At 36.3% G+C, this 24794-nt stretch overlaps 1 protein-coding gene across 1 annotated transcript; it reads left to right on the top strand.

Moving 5' to 3' along the window:
* Positions 1–933: 933 nt before the first annotated feature.
* Positions 934–24294, top strand: LOC104511246 (tyrosine-protein kinase Fer-like; the record flags this gene model as incomplete). Its single annotated transcript, XM_010153779.1, has 4 exons — positions 934–1026; positions 5854–6057; positions 9748–9870; positions 24238–24294. Coding segments are annotated over 4 exons (477 nt in total), but the record flags the coding sequence as incomplete, so codon positions are not given.
* Between the last annotated feature and the right edge of the window lie 500 nt (positions 24295–24794).

Genomic DNA, 24794 nt, shown 5'->3' with positions numbered 1-24794 from the left:
CTTTGTAACAGTACCAAACAGTTCTGGTCAGTCTCCATTATCAGTTTCTTACAGTTTAGGTAACCTATAGCTAATTAGAATAAGGTTGTTAACGTATGGTCTCTCTGTTTCAGATTTAATTACTTTACAAATACTCATTCAAGTATCTTAGCTGTTTCTGAGAGTGATTTACAAGAAATAATCTCAGTTTGTCATTGCTAAAAATACATATTTGTAAAGATTCTTTGATACTGATTTTCAGGGCTGATGGTAAACCAGTGATTAAGAAATACACAGTCTTCAGACTAAGTCAAGTTATGAGCACCTGAGAATTTACGTTGACTTTGAACTATACATGCTGCTTCAGTGTTCCAGTTAGAGCCCTCTTCTTACAAAATTTAAAATCCAGATGGTGACTGCTCCTATGGTTTATGGTAGTGCCAGAAAATAATGGATCCTAGAATTTGTTCTAATTGATATTGACATGTACAAGTATTGTATTGTATTGTATTTTTAGACAACACGTTAGTAGAAAGGGGGAAAAAAACACCCATCTATTAAGTAAGGATAATGTACATACGTATTTTTAAGTTTTATTATTTTTTTTATATGGTTTCAAAGCAATATCCTTTTGAAAGAAAAAGGTATTGCAGGAGAACTATGTCCTTTGTTCTTAGGGTACAAAAGAATTTCAGTTCTCTTTGTAGCTAAAAATACTGATACTTGAAGTAATTACACAAAATATTTAAGGAATTACAGAATTTGTCAGCAGTTAAATGAATATGAGTTAGCTTAATCCCACAGACAATAACAGTTACTGGTTTATATCAGGAGAGGCTCTGCTTCTATCTTTTATTTAAATAAGATCCAGGAGTCTATGTTCCATGTTCTCCAATAATTCAGTTATCATAGCAAGTTGCTTGTTTTCACTGGAGATACTGCTTTTTCTTCTAGGACAAGAAGGACAAAGTCTCAAGATTTGACACTATACGTCATTCCATAGCTGGAATTATAAGGTCTCCAAAATCCATGCTGGGCTCATCATCGGTAAGTAGGATCAATAATACAGTGTTTTACAGCTTAACTAGGATTGTTTTTTTTCTGAATCATCATGCATTTCCATCTATATAGATAAAATTTACATTAAAATAATGTTATAGAGACACTGTTCTGATTGATCAGGAGGCATTGTATTTATTGTGGCATAATAGTATGTCAGAACAACTTGTTGCACTTTAGGAAAGAAGAGAATCTGTATGTTCTCTGCAGCTCCCAGACTGGTGCTATACTTTTAAAAGTACTCTTCACAGTGCGTCTGATTAACTGGAAATGCAGTGTATGATGATTTTCTATAGTAACTCAGGTTATCATGCATGTTTTACCCATTCTTGCAATAATTTTATTTTCCATATTTGTTCTAAAGGCACCAATATATAAGAATATTATTATTATTGTTGTTGTTGTTATTACTACTTCTTCCTCAATAACTGGCACTATTTAAGTAATTACATATTGCATATCTTGTTTCAAGCCCACTGAAACCACAGATTCACAGAATGGTTTGGGTTGAAGGGACCTTAAAGTCATTCAGTTCCAACCCCCCTGCCATGGGCAGGGACACCTTCCACTAGACCAGGTTGCTCAAAGCCTCATCCAGCCTGGCCTTGGACACTTCCAGGGATGGGGCATCCACAGCTTCTCTGGGAAACCTGTTCCAGTGCCTCACCACCCTCTCTGGGAAGAACTTCTTCCTGATAAATCTAAATCTACTCTCTCTCCACTGAAACCCATTACCCCTTGAGCTGTCACTACAGGCTCTTGTAAAAAGTCCCCCCCAGCTTCCTTGTAGCCCCTTCATGTGCTTTAAGGCCGCAGTAAGGTCTCCCTGGAGCCTTTTCTTCTCCAGGCTGAACAAGCCCAACTCTCTCAGCCTGTCCCCAGAGCAGAGGGGCTCCAGCCCTCGGAGCATCTTCATGGCCTCCTCTGGACTCACTCCAATCAGTTGATATCCTTCTGACATTGGAGGCCCCAGAGCTGGACCCAGAACTGCATGTGGGGTCTCAGGGACCACAGTAGAGGGGGAGAATCCTCTCCCTCAGCCTGCTGGCCATGCTGCTCTTGATGCAGCCCATTTGGTTTTCTGGGCTGTCAGTGCACACAGCTGGCTGATGTCCAGCCTTCCATGTGCCCCTCTTCTACAGCTGGAGAGAAAAAATGTCTTGATAGAATGTTTTGTTCGATTAAGGATGGAAAATAAAGATGTTCTTAGGTCAGAATATATGTGAAGATACAATACTTAGTAAGCTATTCGTTTAATAAAATATTATTCCCTTTATTATTTTCCTTTCACTGAAAGCATAAGGGCAGGAATATCTTCTTTGAGTTAGAAACAATACACTGCTGTTTGCTCTGTTTTTCTGTTGAATAAGGGCAGCAGCTGGGGACTTCTTCATTTTACTGTTGGAGAAAAACTGCTGTTTCAATGGATTGTTAAATAGGTACAGAGAAGGGGGCTCAGAATAAGTAACAGGGACAGTAGTAGATCCTTCAGGAGCATCATGAAGTATAAGAGGGCATTTCCCTCCTCTCAGAAGGAAGAGTGTGATGTAGTATATAAGGTCACACTCCTCTGACCCGCCACCCCAAATAACCCGTGAGCTAAATATGGCAATAAATGGAAATCTTAAAGGAAAAAGAAAAGACAAAAAAAAGGAGGGGATTGGGAGGGACAGTAGAAATTCAACAGTGCCAGTTCCTTTTCTTCTGTTTGTTTTTGTTAATTGTTTATTTTTCGCTTCTTGTCAAATTAATGTAAAAATCTTAGCAAAGTGTAAACCACTGAGGCCTAGAATGCAAACTTTTTTTTCAGGTATGTAATTAATCCTATTAAGTTACTTGCTGGTATTTAAACTCAGAGTTTAAAGAGAGAGGAATTTTATTTTGTGCAGGTAGCTTTTTCCTTCTATCTAAACACTAACCTTTCTTTTATTTAAATGATTTAATTCTAACTATGAAATGCAGTAGAAACATTAGCACTAAGTGGTGTAAACTGAGCTGAAATCAAAATGATTATATATCTTGCATCTGTACTGTTCTTCCTGGGCTCTCAGCTGTGTTTTGTTTCATAGCCAGTCAGGGTAAGTATTGTATCATGCAGAAAATACATTGGAGCAGGAGGACTTCTTCCTAAAAATAATGCCATTTTAATAACGTTCAAAACATGAATAATTACAACTTGTATCATCAGAGAAACCACCCTGATTATGATTGCCCCATAGTATATGACCAGAAGTGGACATAGTGTAAGGTAGGGGGCAGTCAGCAGAGGATACCATGTGGAATTTTCATTGTTTCCTACTGAAGTAATAAATATTATTTTAACCACATTTAAAAGAAGAGGGAAGATTGACATCAGTGTCATGAACAATGCCATAGTTAACAATGTCTAAAATGCTCTTTTGTTATTCCATAAGTTTTTCCTCTGTCATAAAAGCTATTAAGATGTTTTATTCAGAGATGTGATCATGGTTGTCTGAACAGTGACTGAGACTTGACCCAGTTCAAACATAAGCAGGTGTTATTATCTGGTGGCTTCCTTCTTAGTAAAATATGAAATATGTGTCATATTTTTTTTTAACCTTCCTTTGTGAAGACCATGAACTAGAGTATTGACCCTGAACTGTCCTTTTATCCTTAGAAACATTTCCTCTCAAGCAGAAATGTGTTTCTGTGGCAAAGGCTTTGCTACCCTGAACCCCTTAACGTTTCTTGATAGCATAGCAGAGGTCCGGGTTTTCTGACGAGTAAAACGCAATGCCTTTGAAAAATAAATGTTCAAGTAAATAACAATCTCTAACATTTTGAAAGCTTATTTCTTTTAGGAATTTCTGAAAGAGAAGAACTGTCATTTAACCGTGGTAGACAGCTCACATCTGAGAAGCATTAAACTGTTGATGAACTTGAAGTGTGTGACTGCCTTCCTGGCCAAACAATATTTTCTGCTTTTAGTAGTTCAGTGTTCTGATAAACACAGTATCTAGGAGTACATCATTTGCTCCTAAAAACTCTGACTATGCTTCCTGTTCAAGCTGTTGTTATTTCTTATATAGTCTTTTCTAGCTTTGAATCTGTAATAGAGTGTACTCACGCTTCCTGGCGATGAGTCTGTTGGTGACAGTTCTGGCCTCAAATCTCATGTCTAAAATTATCCCATTATGATATGGGCCCAGGGCTCTAGATCCCACTGTCGATGTCTGAGAATATGAGGCTCTGTCAGGCTGCTAAATATTTTCTCCAGTTTTCCGTCAGGATCCTGGACTAAACTAGACCTTTTGAAGTGTAATTTAGAAAAACAGGCTGGAACCCACAGAAAAACAAAAGCATTTTTTATACTAGAAACTTTACTGTGTAAGTGCTAAAATATTACAGATACTTGGAAACAAGAAGTTCTGAGTAGATTCCTGTTTTTGGGTCTGCTCATTCCTACTCTGTGAGTATGAGATTATTCTTAGTGTGTTTTTTGGTAGGTAAGTCATTATAACCTAAATAGCTCTCCATGAAAACCTTAAATGTGGAGATGGCCTCCACCATACCATAGCTACACCATGTCAAATTTTTCCCTTTCATGCACCAGTGAGTGTTTCCGCTCTCTTTCTCCATGCCCATAATGGAAATATCATTGTATCAAGGCTGATACAAAGAAAAACCCTTTTTTGTCAGGGCAGAGCAGTAGAAGAGGTTAATTCAGAGTTGTATGCTTTGTTTGTATCTATTTGATGATGCTTAATTGAGGTGTGGGTCTTCTCAGGATTGCCTGGCACACATTGACATTCCTGTTCAACTCATGGTATGGTATGAACCGTGTTACTTTGTTCAGAGCCTTACCACTCTGGCAGTGAGAATTTCTATGAGCTCTGTCACTAATGATTTTGAAAGAAATAAGGGCTTGTCTGTCTAGCCATAACAAATGGATATGAAGTGGACATTGAACAAAATATGTTTTTCTCAGATTGCCTGGCACACATTGACATTCCTGTTCAACTCATGGTATGGTATGAACCGTGTTACTTTGTTCAGAGCCTTACCACTCTGGCAGTGAGAATTTCTATGAGCTCTGTCACTAATGATTTTGAAAGAAATAAGGGCTTGTCTGTCTAGCCATAACAAATGGATATGAAGTGGACATTGAACAAAATATGTTTTTCTCAGTGATTTCTTAAACAATGTAAGCTTCTTAAAATTAAAGTCTGAAATTGTAGGTTAAAACTCATTACCTTCCATTTGTAGCCAGTGGAAATAATTTCTTATAGTCTTTGTGCTTTCAGAAAATACATGCTGCAGTTCATACGCACAGTACACCCAAGTGTATATTCTGTGCTACACTGTAAATGCTAGGAAAAATGTCTCATAGAGCCATTAATTGATTTGAGATGCGGTTGGCAAATTCTGTGAAAACAATTTATCCAATTCAGATGCTTTGTATAAATCAATTTCTTATGTTTTTATCTCTGTGATTTTTCTGTTTGGGTAAGGAAGTGGTTCATTTTAAATCATTGTTAATAGCACATCAGAATGTTTGAGAAAGGATTGGTTGATGTGCTTTAGGTAAAATAGCAGACCAAGTGAAAAAGGTAAGATGATTTACGGGTGTTTCCATAAACTTCTGCTGTTTATGTATTAATTTTTTACATAATAGAGAAGGAGGATATCGGTATGTAGGTTGTGTAAATGTAAGAGCCTTCATTTTGTTTGTTAATACAAATTCATAATTTGGATACAGAATTAGAAATTATTGTGGTTCATCATGCTTTTAATGTAAAAGTAAACTCTAAAAAAGTAGTTATAATAACATTTTTCTTCAATATTTTTCCCAAGTTCTTTGATGTAATATCAACCACTGAGAAACCGTTGGCTGAGCAAGACTGGTATCATGGTGCAATTCCAAGAATAGAAGCCCAGGAGCTGTTAAAACAGCAAGGAGACTTCTTGGTGCGAGAGAGCCACGGGAAACCTGGTGAATATGTCCTTTCTGTGTTTTCAGATGGACAACGGAGACACTTTATCATACAATATGCTGATGTACGTCTCTGATACAGTACTGAGTATTCAATGTTAGGAGGTTTCTAATTTTAGCTAAATAATTCAGGATCTACATAATCAGTGGCAAATGGCTTTAGCTTTATGTGAAAATATGAAAGCTCTTGGAAATATTTCCGTGAGTGCTGAAATCAGGGGAAGAGGTCATTTCGGGAATGGGTTTATCTTCTATTGACAAGCCAAGATATTTCAGTAAATGTTTTGAAATTTTTCTGCAAAACTGAAACATTCACAGGGAAGAATATAATATGTTCTGGTTTCTGTGCAGTTGGGAATTGAAGTCCCTGCTGCACTGGAGATGCCTATGTTCTATTTAGCCCTATGGATGCTGGTTTTTTCAGTATAACACAAACACTTGTGGATGTTGCACAGCATATATATGCTTTCAAGGACCAAAATTGATCCTCTTGTTGCTCTAACTTAGGAAAAGATGGTAATTTTAAACAGTATGATAACTTCTATGTGCCTTTATCCAATATATTTATTCTTATTTTTAAGGCATTACTTTTTTTTTTTTTAATGTTTCTGTTTTTCTTTTTACCTTTCAGAATTTCAAACTCATTCAAAATATGGCAGTTCTCATAACATTACTAGAAATTACTTTTGAAGTATGTCATAGCAGCAAATCATTCTCAGTTTTGATTCGGTAATGCTGCCAAAACATATTTCAGTTTCTTGTAATAAAATTTCCCATGTACATGAAAATACATTAATTTGGTTACATATAGGTGTTAACATTGAGCTATTTCCTATCTAAATCCCCAGCTGACTGAGCATGCCTAGGAGTAGTCAATATTTTGTACATGGTTTATTTCTTTTTAATGAGGGGCAGTGATATTTTTCAAACTTCACAGAAGTTGGAAGGTTTCTGTAGGATCAATGATTATGGATGATTGTCCAGGGTGAGTTTTCATTAATTATCATAATGTTTTCCTTGTAGAAGTGAACCTTTACGCAAAATCAGTGTTTATTTTAATTTGATTTTTTTGACCTTTAAGTGTTTTAATGTGTCAGAGTGCTGAATGAGAAATTAAGAGCAATAAAATTACCTGTACCTAGATACAGAGTCTTACAAGATGCTTGGAGCTCTCTGATCCCAACCCAGCAGAAGTAAATGTAAATTGTATACTTGGTGTGGCTGAAATAATTTTGTGTAAGCCATTGTATGTGGCAAGTAGATATAAAAAAAAAAAGTAGATTGGATTTTCAAGTCAATTAAAATAGAGTTTTTTTTTAATAAGTATTACTTTGAGGCCACCCCTGCCTATAAGCTGACTTTACTTTGTATTGGTTTTGCAACAACAACAACAAAACCACAAAAAAAGCCAAAAAGCCCCCACTATTTTTATTTCCATAATTTCACTGCTTTCTCTTAGGACTTATATTTGAAATGTGAGATTGATATTGTTTAGTATTACATAGCTTGGACAGCCCAAACATCGTCAGACCTGTCTGCTTGTACATTTAGTGACATTATATTCATCTGCTCTTGGGATTCGTTTGTGGCAGGTTTTCTTGACAATCGTGGAAGTTAAAACTTTTTTTCGTAAGAAGTGCAGCGCTCCATATACGCTTCTGTGGGGTGAATTTTCTGCATTTATGTTGAAACAAAAAAGAATTATACAAAGAGGAAGAGCTTATTAAGTTTTCAAAAGAGAGGTAGATGGTGGAACTGTTATGGTCATAAGCCAAGAGGGATTGTATTTGTGATCATTTTGGTAGGGAGGTTTGAGGAGAGTTTAGGGGAGGGGATTAGTTTGTTTGTTTGCATTGGTATGAGTCAGGTCTGTGACTGGTCAGTAGTCTCTTGACAAGAATCACTGACAGAACAAACGTGGTCTCTGTATAGAAATTTCCTTCTAAATCAAACACTGAATGGCTAAGTGGGACATATAACTGTTTTAACATTGGTCCTTAAATTGCATAAGTGTCTTCTCTATGTTTTCACCATTATTTTAAAGTCTGATCGTAATAAAACATGATAAATGAGTTAATCATTCAGCTTCAAGTGTCAAAATTCAATGCTGTTACTCAAGGCTACTGCTGTTTTTCACCGGTGCTATTTGAGGCTGTACTATTTTCAAATTGTTGTTTGTTAGTGATCTTAAGGATGGTCAGGATGGTGTGTAAATACCCGTATCAAAGAACACGGTCTGCCTTGAACGTATTACATAAGTGGCAGCAGATGGGCACGGGGTTCTGTCTGAGATGAGGCAAATAGGCAGTGCTGGTTATTGTGCAAGGGAGACTCTTGAGACAGCAGGTTTTTTGGGTCATTGGCACAGAAATATGAAGGACCTTATTTGGAAGGAATGGGAGCTAGTGCTACTGGTCAATCAAAGCTGAGTCACTATTTAATAAATGACTGAAGCTGAACAACAAAATAAACAACAGAAAGTATTCAGACTATGAAAACTTTTTTATGAAAGAGAACCAGGAGTGTTAAAAGTAGGTGACATGACCAAGCTGTCTTTACTTACAGGAGTAAGCGTTTCAGGAAGTTCATGCTTTAACCCCTAGGGAGGAGAAGCTAACAGTGCCTTGTGCAAGGAATTTAACCCTGAGGGTGAGAAGGAAAAAAGTCTGCATACCAGTGGTGGAGGTTTTCATTGCCCAGTTGTGTAAATGAGCTTAATCACCGTCTGTGCTTTGAGTTTTTCTAATTACAGCACTTGTTTATTGTTGCCATTGTCTGGCTGGTTTATGGCAGTTCCTGGGAGGAACTCCTACAGATTTCTAACTGTAGATGCTGAGTCTTGTGTAGGCATCAGACTTTAGCCTGTTTCCCAAACAGCTGCAGTGTATAATTTAAAACATTCAGGAGGGTGACATAAATACTTCTTTACTATTTTTTTCCCACATCAAGCATATGGGCAAGGATAAGCATAGAAAATACATTTTTTGACCTTAACACCTGAAAAAAATGATATGTCATAGTAGTCTTTGCAAAGAAAATGTTACCTGCTTCAAAGAAAAGAGATTTAATTGTTTCCATTGTGTTCCATTATGTATTTAAAAAGAAATGAATTCATGAAGGGGGGGTGGGGGAGTGTGAGGGTAGGACTTTCATCTTGCCCAGCTTCTCTATGAATTATAAGCATGAACTGCCTTTTTTTTAACTGCTGTAGATTTTCTGGTATATGCTCCTTCTCAAAGACCAATAATGCATCTTATACTCTGTGCCACAGATTTATTAGTCTTATTAAACATTGTAAGTGCAGTAAGATCTGAGTAAGATAGTGTTGCTTATTTCCTGTTTATTTTATTATCAGATGTTTATTTTTTAGTTTGTTTTCTCTAATGCTTAGAACTTAAGCAATTAGGAAGTTAGTGTTGTTTTTTTCTAGTTAATAATTTTTTATTTCACTCTGTCAGTTTTAAGTGTCCTATCTCTTTAAATTAAGGGTTTAAATAAATAGTTATTTTATCATGTTTCCTTAAATATGTGATGCAATAATTTTGTGTTTATTAATTTATCATCTACCGAATGGTCATTCCATTTAATTTAGTGTAAATGCTATTAAATAGATCAGGAAAGAAATCTAATTCTGTAAAAGCAAACATTTCTTTGTTTTATTACTAGTGAGGGAAGCTTGGTGATGTGATTTTTGCAGTTTCTTGTTCGAAATACTGCCTGTAAACAAACAGTTATTTCCTTTCATCTCCATATAGAATCAGTATCGTTTTGAAGGAACTGGATTTCCAACTATTCCTCAGCTCATAGAACATCATTACACAACAAAGCAAGTTATTACAAAGAAATCAGGTTTTGTTCTTCTGAATCCTGTTGTTAAGGTAATGCGTAAGTTCCAAGAACCCCATTTAACTGAAAAAAAAGAAGGGAGGGGGGTGTTGTGTATACGGGTGTGGGTGTGTGTGGAGGGAGAGTGTGTTGTATTGTTGTTTAAAATACACTCCTCTGCAACTTCTCAGATTTTTCATTCTTGCTCATTTTTTGACTCACTTTTTCTGACCTTTTGCAACATTCTGTGCTCTATGCAACGCATTCCTTTAAAATAACACTCCATCCTGATTCTTGTAATGATTCTATGATTGTAATAAATCTTTAAAGTATGGCAATCAGCATCTCACAAAATATCCTCAGACTTTTCTTTTTGGTTTCCCATTTTCCCGGATTTCACTTGCAGTTAATTAAAAGTAGTAGTTCATTGCCCATAAAGTTGTGACCAAGAATTTTTTTTTATTTGATTTGGTTTGATTTTCTTTAAGTGGTAATTTTCTCATGAAATTTGGAGGAGTTATGACAACCCTGTTTTGTCTTTATTTTATAGCTCAGGTAGAAGTTACACTGTCAGGGAAACAGGTACTGTCATTGCAGAGTCATTGCAAATTTAAAATTAGAATTTCCTTTTAAATCAGTAAGTTACTGCAGAAAGTTGTTTGGGAGGGAAATGAAAAGGGATGTCAACTATGTGGTAGTTATGGGATTAAACTATATCACTGTTTAGAAAGTTTGAGTCTCCTTGGCTTCGTCCAGCAGTTGTGCAGTTAGTATGTACTTAGTTGACATTTCGTTCATAAGCCAACCCTTTTCCACTTAAATCTTTGCATTTTAACTGTAAGCTGTTTGTTCTTGTGGTTTAGGGGTTTTTTTGGTTTTTGTTTCTTTGTTTTTTTTAAATACTAGTTTCAAGCATGTGTAAAGCACCTTCCATGTTCTGCAAAACTTTAGGAAGCATAACAATTTATATGTAAGAGCTAGTTTCCTGCTCCAAGGTCCTAGTTCTTTTCTGCTAATAGTCCTAAAAAATAAAATGATACTCCCTTTCTCGAAATTAACATGGTTTTTTACACTTATGTGTATTTACCTGTAATATATAATTTTAAAATTCAAAGAATGCGGCTTTGTTTATACACGTTTTAGGTTAATGTCTTACTGATTTCCAACGACATTTCATTAAATATAAAATACTGGTTAAATTAATTGTAGAACTTATGAGAAAGCCTAGTACATAATTTTTGTGGTGTGAAAAATTGTATTTTGATATAGACTGTTTAAGCTAAAAGTAAAGGGCTGCCAAACTGAAAATAAAATCTTTTGGTATCTGTTTGCAAGTTTTGGTCTTTTATAATACTCTATTTATATTGAAAGTTTAATGCTCTTTCTGTTTCCTGGCTTTTTCTCTGCCTTTGTATAATGCACGTATGTGAGGGCAGCCCTCTTTCGGCAAATGTAAAACCATAGTGCAGTATGTTGCTACATACCAGATGATAAGAGAACTTAGTTACTCTCTGCTAATGTTAAACGGGAACATCATCTGGAAAAGATCATCTCTTCATTCTCTGTTGTTTACTCTGAAGACAGGGAGTTACCATATTCCTGACATTTTCATTTCATTTTGCTATCATTTTTTCAATAAAGTGAAGTTACAATTTATGCATAATTTTGTGTAATTATGTATAGTCAAAGAATTTTTCTAGTACCTATACTATGGAAGAAATATGCTCCCAGATGACTTTTCTGATCAATTCTCTGTTACTGTATTTTATCTCATGTCCTTAGAGGTGTAAATGCAGAAAGGGATTGTCTAAAATCCCTTGATGATAACCATGCAGGCACATTTGACTGTGTGGTGGGTCTTTCCAGGACTTGACTTCCATACCACTACTACTAGTATGTAGTAGTTCAGGTGTATCATAAGCTCATTACAAAGTGATGGAACTAAAAATTAAACTAAAATTATTGGAAATATTAACGTTTCCTCTAGGGTATTGGTTTGAGCTGCAGTGAAAAGGTGTTTTGAGTACTCAGGTTTCGCAAAGTGCTACAAGTAGTTGGCATCTATCCATAAAATCCAATCACACAGACTTCATTTTTTTTTCATTACCTTGTGCTGGTGGGTGTCAGAGTTAATATTCAAGAGTTTTTCCTTTCGGGCTGATGAACTTTTCAACTTTCATTCTGATAGGTTATGTGAGGTAATGGAAAGATGTCCATGGTAATACTGACTGCTAGTGCTAAGAAGAGTATTGGATGACAGGAAGCTTTGTTGTATAGGTTTTTTTTAAATTATGTATTATGTGTGTTGTATGCAGGCTTTCAAGAATTTATGAAATATGATCTGGGTGTCTGATAGGTACTTACACTTTGTGTAAACTAAACCAATGTATAGTGCTTCACGACCAACAGTTTGAACCAAATAAGACAGTATTGGAAAGCGTGTTAGCTGGATGATTTAAATTGGTTTAGAGCAACTGTTTTAAAAAATATTTCAACTGTTTGGTTTGAATACCTTTCGGTCTGAGCTATGGTTTTATGATGATTTTAGTTCTCTCGTGATAAAAACTGGTTGTTGGAAAAAAGCATTTCGGAACTGAGAAGTGTGTTGTGAGCTTTCCTTTGTAATTTGCATGGAATTCTGGCTTTCATATGGGGAAGTGAAGACATTCTAAGTTATTTTCAGAAATAGTATATGCACTCTGACACCTGGTGTTGGGGTTATTTTATGCATCGTGTGCTATTTTCAGAATATCTTTGATCATTTCCTTAAAAATCATTTGACTTTCTGCAAAGACTGTTTCTTTTCTGTTCGTATTATAGCTGCAAAGCAGTCTTTGATGTTTTGTACAGTCTTTAATCTTTTTATGCAAATGTCCCTGTAATAACCTATTTAGAAAGTGAAAGTTAAATATGACAGAGAACTTCACAGAAAAAAATTATGCTAAGTAGTTTGTTTTTTCTTTCGTTCCTTCTCACAGTCATTCATCCTCCTTTACCGTATTAGTTAAATTAATGTTCACCTTCTGTGACGTTGCCCTTGAAAGAAATGCTCTTAATTGTGCCACAAAAGGCCTGTCCCACATCCCATTTCATGTAGACCAAATCTGCCTGCTTGGAATTTTAATGATATTGTAATAATAGAATTTAAATTAGAAAAACTGAGGGCATTAAAAAGATATCTGCAAGTGATTTCTTTAATGGAAAAATCTCTCATATTTATTTATAATCTTTTACAAAAAACGCACGTTATCCCCTTCAATTTATTATTGATAGAATGACTGATACATAAAACCTCTGAGTAACTTCAATGTGTACCCAAGGACTTTATTAGTGGAAATGCTATTTTAACCATATTAAATATATTTTAACCTTCTAACATCTTTGACCTCATGTTTTGGAGGTTTTTAAATTTTCTGAAATACGTTTTTTACATTTTAAGTAATCTTTATTAAGTTGTGGATATGCTTCACTTAGACTACTAGAAAAGAGAATCATCAAGGAAATAAGGGACAGTATTTTTATTTGGATATACCTGTGTTAATGTTTTCACTTGGATCAGAAATACACCTTTGAAGCAAATCTGCCCAGTGACACTGAGGATGGTATGCTTCCATCATTGAGCAGCCTCTGAGGATTCAAACTTTACTTCTTTCAGCTGAAACACAACAGATGATGCACAATCGGTGATGGGAGGGAGGTTCAGTCTTCAGAATCAGGAGAGATGTAGTCTGAAATAAGGCTTTTTCCCCCACATGTATGTTTGAGGTCCTCAGCACCGTTTCACTCTGGCGATCTGCTATTATTTCAGTAGTGCTAACGTAGTCCTTGTCTTTGGATCCTCTTTAGCAAATTCAAATTCTGAGCTCATGTAGAAAGAATTAACTGCTGCTTTGTCATATGAGTTCGGCTATGTATTTCTTGCCAGTAATTTTCATTTAAAAATTCTAGATTTATTTTGATGTGACAAAGAAACCTGTGATATGGCCTCAAACATTTTTGGTACGTGGGAAAATGATGAACCGTAAATAATGTTGAGTGAGATGTTAAGAGAACAAAATAGAAAATACATTTCGTATTAGCAGTTCTAATGCTGATGAATAAGTTTGCAAATGACATGAGAATTCCATGCGGATCTGATGCTGTCTTGCAAGATATGAGTATGTTAATGAGTTAGACGTGGAAAGGTATGTTGAAGAAATGTAAGTTTAAGTGAGAAGATAAAGGCAGAGAGATTCTTTTAATGAAAATGCACTCTTAAAAATCTGACATGACCCTAATTTTTCCAGTCACTGAACCAATTTGAGCTGTAGTTTGTATTTAGAAGTCTCTGAGCTCAGCTTTCAAAGGTGGAAAGTACAAACAATCTATCTGCTCCATGTTTCTCATGGTTCTTAGCAGTATCACAGAATTAATACTGTCTCCTTTAGTAAATAGTTAACATACACTATGCAAAGCTAACCAGAAGTTATTTTCCTGTTTTTTGGCTCTGCTTAGTGTTGGTTTTTCAGGTGTTTTATTTGTTTTTGCTTTATTCTGTGAGACAAGCTGAAGTTCACAGTTGCAGACATGTGTGCTCCTGGTGCAGGCGGCACGTGTTTCTCAAGCCAGCAAGGCTGATCGGAACAAGTTGAAGGAAGTTGCTGAACAGCCTTGCTTTCAGGCAAGCCTTCTCAGGCCTGCTGAGAGAACTTGGAGAGGAGCAGAGGCTTAGCAAGAAGACTTTGAAGATTGTCACAAAGTCGTCCTGTCACACAGTGAGAGTTTCTTGGCTTGTGACAGGAAAGAATTAAGGTGCTGAAAAAGGAAACAGCTGCAGTAATTGATGCTGCCTATTAGGAAGATGATCTTACATTTGTTTGACCTGAGGACAGCTCTTCAAGAGCAGAAATCGCAGCTGAAAGGAATAAGCAGGCTAAAGCACTGAGTGATTCAGTTATCGCAGTTTCACCGAGGCTAGGTTTGTAGCTCCGAGGAGGATCCCACTGTGAATTACTTGTGTGGTACCCACGCATCTGGCCAGGCTTGTAGGAATGCCAAGAAGCACCTGGTGGTCATGGTCACTGTGTGTTGATTTGGGGCCCAAAGCTGTAATTGTCATGAGCATGATTAAAGTCTCATAAATGGGGTTTTCTTAAATGTTAAAAAAATACCTTTTATTTTCTTTAAGAAAATTAAATTCATAATGAGAAATGAGGATTTATAATACGTAGAAGATGTACTTACAGGTAATGGTTGTATTTAATGCATAAACATAAAATGAATCTTTTGCCACTTAGTTGCCATTCAGTATTACTATGATCACTCAGAAGGCCTGTGATTCATATGTCAGGGAAATTGGCAGTATTTTTTTAGTACAGTAGGAGAATTTAGGCAGATTTTCTGTAGGCTCTTTAGTTTCATTCTGGAATCTGAATAAAAGCCTGCAGCTATTGATATTTAATAACAGAGTTTCATATCTGAATACTAGAGATGCATTTCAGCTATGTTCCTATTTCCTCAGAATTTAGAGGTGTTACAGGATTTTCTTGTACGTTTCTTAGCAGAGAGGGTTGCAGTGTTTCTGTCAGGTAACAAAAGGACTAAATCTTTCATAATGGTGACCTGTACTTGTCAAGGTGTTGCATCCTAATGAGAAGAGGGAAAAAGGAGAGTCATTTTCTCTTTGTGCCATCAAAGTATTACACAGAATTTGTGTATCATTTCAGGTATACACTGCTTTTAAAATCTAGAGGAGTTTTTTCTCAATAATCTTTTAAAAATATTTCATAATAACAGAGGCACATGAGACTACCTGAACAAAGAGTAGCAAAGACTGTTTTATATCCAGTGATCAAAGCTTTTTACTAAAGGCCATGGCATTAAAAATCTGCTCTAATGAATGTTTCTGGTTTCAGTCTTGTCTTTATAGTATTTCTCTCCATGATCAGTTTTAGAATAAAATTGGAAAATTATACTTTTGAAGGGTGTTAGCATTAGCATATGCTCAAACCTAGAAAAAAGTATATGAATTCCATTTTAGCTAAGTGTCATTTTTGAGCATTCTTTTGAAGAAAAATCTCTGTCCTAGAAATATTAAATGAGCACCTTGGCTGCATGTGCATTCCTGATTTCTGTACATTGATATAAAAAATTAGTGAGCACAGTACTGCTATGTTGGGTGCAAATTGAGCAAAAGGAATTATCTCAGACAGAACTGAAACAGTAGAAAGTAGGAAAAAGAACCAAAATCTATAAAGCGGGAAATGGAAATGGAAATAGGCCATTCTTACTAAAATCAAATATAAAATTATGTTTTTAGGACAAAAGAAAAAATGTATTGAATGGAAAATTTCAGAGAAAGGGGTCTTTGACAAAAACTAATAACTAGAAGAATAAACTACTACAGTTAAAGCATTCTTCAGCAAAGATTATTTGGATTTACCACATTTTATTGCTAACATTTTGTATCTACATGTGAAAATAAAAGGATTGACTGTGCTTGTGTCCTATTCTGGGTGTAAGTTACACCTTTATGGAACACTTACAAAATGTGAGGCTTTGCACTGTGGCTTTTCAGTGTCTTTATCAGAAGCTTTATAATCAGATGTTACTATACCACTCTTTCATTAGAACTGTGTAGGATTGCAGTAGTAAACGGCTTTTTTGCTGAAGTAATATCCTGATTTTTAATGGATTCTGACTGTATCCCCAGATTTGGAAATCCAGTATTCTATAATTATTTTTTATAAAATTGTGAGTTACAAGCCCTCAGGAAGATCACCCTAATGTAAAAAGATCCTGCAGTGCTTTGGAACCAACACGAGTCCATGTGGAATCGTAGGATGATGCGTGTGGTTCATAGATTCCCATTAAAGTTCTTTCCAAGAAACGTGCATGGAAGGTGATGACATCACAGCAAACTCTTGTTTCCTGTGGATTTCTTGGATAGGAAAGAATAAGAGAATAGAACTCTGTTCTTCCTGTAGCTGCAAACTTTAGTGTACCTGCACCTTCCGTGGGGTTGCTGGCAGATATGTGTCATTGTCTTAAGCCGTCATCTGTCTCGCTTGGAATGCAGGCGGAGCTTATCGATGTTCACATTGAAAAAAAATCTCATAAAATAAGGCTGTAGTTTCATGTTATAGCCGAGTTAAGTGAATAGGTTGCTGGTGCCAAAAAGGTGTGTATGTGTGGAAGCTGTGGGTATTGTTACTCCCTTTTCCTTTCTGTGTGCCTTTGCCTTTTTCCTGCCCTTTTCCAATCACAAAATAAGATGATAATTCGTTTGAAATTTTGCCAGGTTAATTCTGGTCATTTCAGTGGTTTTAACATGCTACCTGAAGATGACGAATGCCAATACAAAATGAACAAGATGTGGCTACAAAAAGGATAGGATGAACGATCTTAGGCTTTGGTTTTGAACAAAATAGTAATTTGGTGGAAGCTCTAATGTGGGACTGCACCTCTTTGAATGTTGCTGCATATTAACCACTATAATTCAGAAATTATTTTGGACATAATAGGGAAACACCTTGTGCAGAATATGCCTTGCGGTGTGGGTGTTGCCAAATAATGTGTTAAATCTTTTCTGGGGAAAAGAACATGTTTAACTGGAAATGGCTGGATGTTGTTAGGATGGAACTAAGTATGTGGCTAAGTATTTTACATAGGCCAAGGAGACTCTTTTGGGCATTTTTATATACATTTGTAGTCCCCCCAACCCCAGCTGTACTTACCTCTTCACACACATGGGTAGAAGTAAAAATGTGTTTGTGCATATGTGAAAATATTTTAGCCTATTTTAACAATCTGAGTTTATTTATGCATATATGCATAATATGACTGTGCTTTTGTATTCCTCTCTGTCATTAAATCATACAAAATGCTTAAATGAAAATCTGCATTATCACATGGGTTTTCACCTTTGAAAGTATGAAGAGCTGACACTGTTTTGGAGGACTTATCTGATAAAGGGCAGATAGTTTCTCTGTTTGCATATATTTGATTAACAGCTGAATCAGCGTACTTTGATTTGGGAGCTGAATGTACTGTGTTAATTAAAGAGAAAGTAAAGTAAAGAGAGAAATGCTGTAAGTTTCCTTAAAGTGTTCGAAATAAAATGGTTTTGACATAGATTTGTCTTTCCCCATGCTTAAGGATTTCACATTCTATGTCTTGTTTCTTTTTTTTTTTTCCTTTATTTTTCCTGAAAGGTGCTCAGCATCTTTCTAGTCCTTGGATGAATAAGAGAATATAAACTTAAAGAAATGCTGCACATCCTTCAAAAAACAGTGAAGAAAACTGGTTTTGTATGTTGACTTCTGCAGTCATTTTGTCTATTGATCTTCAAGAAAGAATCCTCAAAGAAAAGCTGTGCAGTTAATCTAAGGTCACGTCTGCAGTTTATAGGCTACGCAGTGGCTTTTGCTAATCTCAATTCTATCCTCTTGGTTTATGGCCATTTCAAATGTGGTTTAGCAGAAAGGTTGAACTTAGCAGTAGTTTTTTATGGAACAATAACAAGTCAGATGAAATAGTACTTTTCCAAGGAAATAAACCTATCTGCACTATTATTCTGTTTTACAGCTCACATTGTGTTTCATCAGTGTGGCTTAATACAGTGCTGATAATAATATAAAACAGCTTCTATAGCAGTTTTTACAGCTCATGAATCTTTATTCTGAAGCAGTTTTAAAGAAGTTGTCAGTGGGCTTTTTGAAAAACCCTCTTGTAAGACTGACTTGCTCTTATGAAAAATCTTTTCCAATATCTACCTTTATTTCTGTACTTAATCTTAAGGACTTGAAGCACATAATTAATGATTCATTAGATTGATATTCACATTAGATCTACTGGCATAGGTGGTGTCAAAAATATTACTTCTCTAAGAAGGTAATTTCTCATTTGTACGTTGATAGGCCCCATCCACATGTACACAAGTGTTACTTGCTTTCTTTTTTTCCTCTGGTTCATCAAGTTCTGATTAAGCGATATGTGAATAACCTTGTGATGAAAAATTATCTGGGATTATGATTTTCTCAGCCATTAGAACAAATCGTACTCTAATTATCCTCAGTACTGAGAATGAAAGATTGATTTTCCATTTTTATTGTGGAAAAATTGCTCTTAGCTAAGGTAATTCATACTATTGATATTTTGTATTTCAGCTGGAAGGAGAGCAAATACTGCTTTCCAAAATATTTTTATGAATATACCTTTTCTACTTACAACATGAGAAAACAGTCGTAGTCCGTGTTTACGTGCTGTACTCAGTAGATGTTGATAATATTCCTCTGTTTTATGGGTTTTTTAGAGGAATGTTAATGAAGAATTTACTGAGGTAGGGGAAAGGAGAGGCATATTTAGGCTTTCGGTGAATTCCCTGTTCTGTGTTCATATAGATTCTTAGTTTGGGAATTCTCATGTTTTCAGTTCTCTTAAAGCAATATGTTTTGCTATTGGTTGAGTCATTTTGGTGTTCTCTAAGTCAACTGAAGTTGACTTTTTTGGTTTTGTTACCTCTACTGTTAAGATAAAAAGTAGTGGCAGAAATTGCTGTAGATCCTGCCTTCGTTAGTATGATGACCTTGAGCTTTGTGATTCTGATATGGTCTGAACTAGCTACCATGAATAATGTGACAGAGAACATGAGATAAGTAAATAACAGCGATGTTAACATAGAAGTTTTAATTTATTCACACTGTGATGGAACCTGATCAGGATTTGCTCACTCTTCCTTTTTTACAAATCTTGCTTAGAAGACTGGGTAGGAATCTTGAGTGTGTTTGATGGTACTCTGATACTGAATACAAGCACAGGTAGCAATTTCTTTTTATCGCTTTTTCTCTTGCCTATTAGAAATGGCAAGATTTTTAAAACCAAGTGTTTAAGCTGAGGCTCATAAATCTATGTTTAATCTGAGCCTCATATAATTCCCAAAATGTCTGTTTTTAAAATGTTTAGTATCTAATTGCCTTACTGCTTGTTGCTAAATCAAAAAAGCACCATTTTAGACTTCATGATTGAAATTGTTATTGAAAATTATAGAAAAATAATGCTAAGGGAATTTGAACACTAAGTATTCATTCTAGGTTATGTTTTCTAATAGAGTGAAAGCTTTTATAATTTACTGTAACTAATTCGTAAGCCTTCTTCCTGACATAATAATTTGGGATTTCTTTGATGTGATTTCTGCTACTGAAGGGCGATCAGCAAGAGAAAAACTACCTCAGACTTGAGCTTACATGTTTGGAAGAAATTTAGGGTAATAGTGGTAACACTTCAGTCTCATAGCTCGGAGAAAGAAAAATGAGATTGCATCTTGTACAGTGACCCTCTGCTATTCGTAGCGTGACCTTGCATACCTGTGCAGTCCCTGCATCTCTGCTGAAGGAAGGACTCCTGCAGGGTTGATTCCCTGCTGTTTACACAAAGATTAAAACTGTGAACCTGCCCACCAGTCATGGGGCTGTGTCTGACCTTGGTTCCCCTAATGGTGCCTGATCCTGACCCCAGCCCACAAGCCAACTTCTCAGCCTCACCCTGGACCTGCTCTATCACTGCAGACCTGGCTGATCTGAAATTGGTGCTGTCCCCCCAGGCCTGCCCTCCTCCCTTCCCGAGGGCAGTGTGGTGAGTCCTGGCTGGTGAGCCTCAGCCCCGCTGGCCATGGGGGATGCTGGCCAGGGGTTCCCCACGGCTGCTTAACCCCAGGGAGCAGCCAGTCATCACTACACACTGTCACACCAGCTCCTTCGTAACTAGTGAGGACGAATACGCAGGGAACGATAACACCGTTGAACAAAATAGGTGGGAGGGCGTGGATTCAGAAGTCAGTGATGCCTTTTCCAGCCAGGGAACAAGGAACCCCTTTGCGTGCTGTGGAAACAACAATGTACTAAATGGAGCGGTCTCAGTCGGGTTCTTGCTTGTCTTCCCCGTTCCTTGCAAGAAGTGTGCACCTTGAGGCAGTTCCTTCCGATCCTTTAGTTACCTTGTCATTTCTCTGGTTGCTGTCTCTGATCTGAGCCAAGTCAGTTAGTGTTCTTGGCTAAGGAGTATGGCATTCATGTAAATTTATCATAGTTTAATCATTAAAGGTAATTATCTGAACCAGTGACACTTTGTTTCAAAACAGTGTTTAAAGAGATATCTAACGTATTGGAAATTGGTTTTGTTTCTTTTTTAATGCCAGAATTGCACACTGGTATGGTGTAGCTGACACTGTCTCTTCTCTTAGATTCTTTCTTAGTATTTGCTGAAGAAACTGCTTTGCTGCTATTTAACAGAGGTTGTATCACTCCACAAATGCCTTAAGATACTAGATAAAACTCTAATGCATGTGAAACGCTGACCTTTTTTAACTTAGTGTTTCTACTTGAATTGCTTTCTTCAACTTGACTAGTGCTGTGGGACAGAGGGACCATCTGCAGCTTCAGAGCTGAATTCACAGGTGGGCTTGGGGACCATGCTTGGAAGTGCTTCACTATCATCACAGAATACAAAGCACTGATTTAGGTTTCCAGTCTCTCTTCTCAGTGCATGAGGAGTCATGTACCTTAGAAGGAAATTATGATCTTAGGAGAAAACTACAGGCTTAGCTAGTGCTAGGGCTTAGGCACTTCTCTCTGCATAGGGCTTACAGTGTTAAATGTGTCCTACAGCACCTCAACTTTTTCTCCTCTTTGAAAAGGAGGAGAAATGTACCTAAGGTACATAAAAAAAATAGTCCTTAGGGCTTTCACTGAAGCTGAGAGAGAGAAATCAGGAGGGAGTCACAAACAGAAAAGCTTATGGGTAAGGGGAGAGAAATTAGATATAAGTTCTGGGTTAGAGTTTCTATTCTGTTGTGTTACAGTATGTATCTTTGTTACACTTTGGCAGAGATTTGCCAGCCCATCCAAGATGGTCTGGGAAATATTCCTGGTATCAGAATACATTGTAAATACACAAGTTAAAAGACTAAATGAATGATGAGAAGTGCTATCAAAAAGAGTGCAATATGACAAGGGTTGCATCATTTTCTCTAGCTGTCTGCTTTTGAGGTCTGTTCAGGTGGTGTCTGATGAGTAGTGAAAGGACAGTCCTGAAGAGATTCCAGCCAAAAGCACAAAGGATTGTTGGAGCAGCAGGTATCTCCTTTTCAGTCTGCTGGCTCCGCTATGCAGCCACAGGATTTACACGTATGATGCGTCTCCTAAATATAAGGTGTAGTTTACATACCTACAAATGTAATTAAAAGATTTCCATTCCTAGAAAGCGGTCATGAGGAGCAAACTCTCAATTTTACATATCACTGAGATGATCACTTCTTGATATCTTGTCAGACTGATAGTGGCAGGGTAGCACGATTTGCATATGCTTATCAATAAAGATTTATTTTCTAAACAAAAAACAAGAACTTCAGTAACAAAGCTGATCAAACCTTGAATAATCATCTGATTGTGTGAAATCAGGCAGAACCATTATAATGTAATGGAGGTGTTACTGTGGTATAATAAATGACTGAAAGTTTTCATAAAAAGAAAAGTACAGGTAATGATTAATGTACTGATACGGTGATAACAAATCCTTCAACAGATCATTTGATTCCAGTTTATGGTGCCATTTTCTTTAATTAGTGCTCTGAATCCATCAGAATTTTTCTTCATAAACAAGCCTTTGAAATGCCACATTGTCAGTGCTTTCAAAAAGTCATTCACTGTGAAGTGGCGAATCTTTGGAATTAAGCAGTAAAACATCCATTAAATTTTAACTCTGTGACTTTTTGGCTTTTACAGTACTTATTTTAATGTTAAAACCCATTATGTTAATACCACCAAGTAGTAATTTTTGTGGGGTTTTTCTTTACAGCTTTCTTTGCAAATTGTTTTCTTAAACTTGAGTTTTACTGGTAAAGTGTGCAGTTTGATGGCATTTCTATCTGTAACATAGGCAATAGAGTAATAGAGTGTAATATTGCAATAGGCAGTAGTGTAATAGAGGCATCCAATCAGCAAAAAAAAAAATCTAGAAAATTTTCAGTGAACAGAACATTTATGATTTTTAGGTAAATCAAAAGGCGAAGATGATAGAAATTCATTGCTTATGATGTCTGATCAGTGAGGCGGTAGTTTTAATCAAGAATATTGTCTATAGGAGAAAATCAATTGATAGTTGTTGAAAATTTCCCCAAATGTCTCTCAGTAGCCCACCCAGGGATGATGAGTGGCAGAGCGTGGATCCCATCACACAACATGGTGGTGTAGTGCAAGAATTCCTGTGATGGGGCTGACAGGAGTTGTGTACTGGAAGTTTGGGTGAATAGAGTCATTCAATCTCTAGAATGTGTACTGAGCACAGCTTACAGGAGCAATGATCTGTGTGATTTTGTGACATTATACATAAGAAAAAAACCCAATAACAATGATTCCCTGGCCCCGTTTTTTTTCCTCTGCTGAGTTCATGTCAGTCAAAAAATGAGGAGGATATTAACGAGTAGCTACCTTCCCAGCAAGGTGCACTCTGCAGCATACTTCTTCTGTACTCTTTTATTTCTTTGGTTACCCAGAACATATCTGAATGGTTTTCTCCTTGCAAAAAGAGGGAGACATTAAATCAGTAGAAGCCTATACCTTCTGTAGGAGTTTACAGCAGGCTTTACTAGTTGTGTAGGTCAAAGGAAATAGTGCTGACTCACAGTGCTGCCTGTGGGGGACATTTCGTTCAAGATTGAGCCCCCATCTGAAGGGGAAGAAGAATTTTCACTTTTTTTTTTTAATGGAAAAAAATATATATGGATTTCCTTTCTTTTAAGATGATCTCAAGGTTTATGTTACAGTAAGGTCCTTCATAAAGCTCTGTACTGAGCTATTACTCAGTGTTCTGTAGCAACGACCTAGAATTCATCCATGGCAGGGTAGATAGATAGGTTTTTTATGCAATTTTTAATTTTTTATATTTTTATATTTTTTATGCAATACCTAGTTCCCAGCAGATAACAGGGCTTGACCTAACATATTACAGGCAAGTTGTTCCTACAACAAAAGAGCGAATTCCCTGATTGTTGCTAAATTGGAGGGAGGTGGGTTTGAGGGAGGGAGTATTTGATGGTAAGGAATAGGCTGGACAGCTGCATTCAAAGAGCTATAGTCAAGGGCTTAATGTCCAAATGGAGATGAGTAACAGGGCACTAGATATCATTTCCAGAGCCTTCATGAAAATTTACATTTTCCTATCTTCTGATAGGAATTTGCTATACATTATATTCCAGTATTTTATTGTGTAGCGAGTTTTCCAAATTCTATTTTATAAACAGATTTATAACTTCCTAGCATGCTTTTGATAGAGCAGTCTGAATAGAATGCTTCTTTAGCTCCGTTACTACTGAAATACATCTTCTAGAAACTGTAGCTTACATGTTTGCACAGACTGAAAATTCTTCTTTCCTTTTCTTTCCATAGGATAAGAAATGGGTTCTCAATCATGAAGATGTCACACTAGGAGAATTACTGGGCAAAGTAAGTCATCGAGTGGGCTAAGTAACATTTAAATAAGTATATATTAATCATTAAGCCTATATATTTCCTGTTTGCCTCATCTTTTAAATTAGTGTGCTATGCTATTTTTTTGTCAATTCTTTTAATTCAGTGCACAAGACAGCACTGTGCTTTAAACAACTGTAAATCACATTTACTGGTAAATGATATAATGCGTGTGCTGAAAGTGTTTAACTAGCAGAACTATTTTTCTCTTTTGGAAGGCTTTTAAGTCAACTAGATTTCTGTAAAGCATGATGTGGTTGTTTTGTGTAGTCTTGCAAGATATGTTCTTGTAAAATATAAATAGATTAATGTTTATGTATTTCTACAATGTATGCATTTTTTGTATAAAAATGATACAGTAAGATGATTAGATCCATATTTTTTAAAACAAATGTTTGCTTTAGTATGATTTATTGAATGTTAGGTAACTTCACATTGGCCTACGTATTCAATTAATTCTTGTATAGTGTAGTTCA

The sequence above is a fragment of the Eurypyga helias genome, unplaced genomic scaffold, assembly GCF_000690775.1.
Source record: "Eurypyga helias isolate BGI_N326 unplaced genomic scaffold, ASM69077v1 scaffold39286, whole genome shotgun sequence".
NCBI lineage: Eukaryota > Metazoa > Chordata > Aves > Eurypygiformes > Eurypygidae > Eurypyga > Eurypyga helias.
This window is presented reverse-complemented; position numbering and strand designations above follow the sequence as displayed.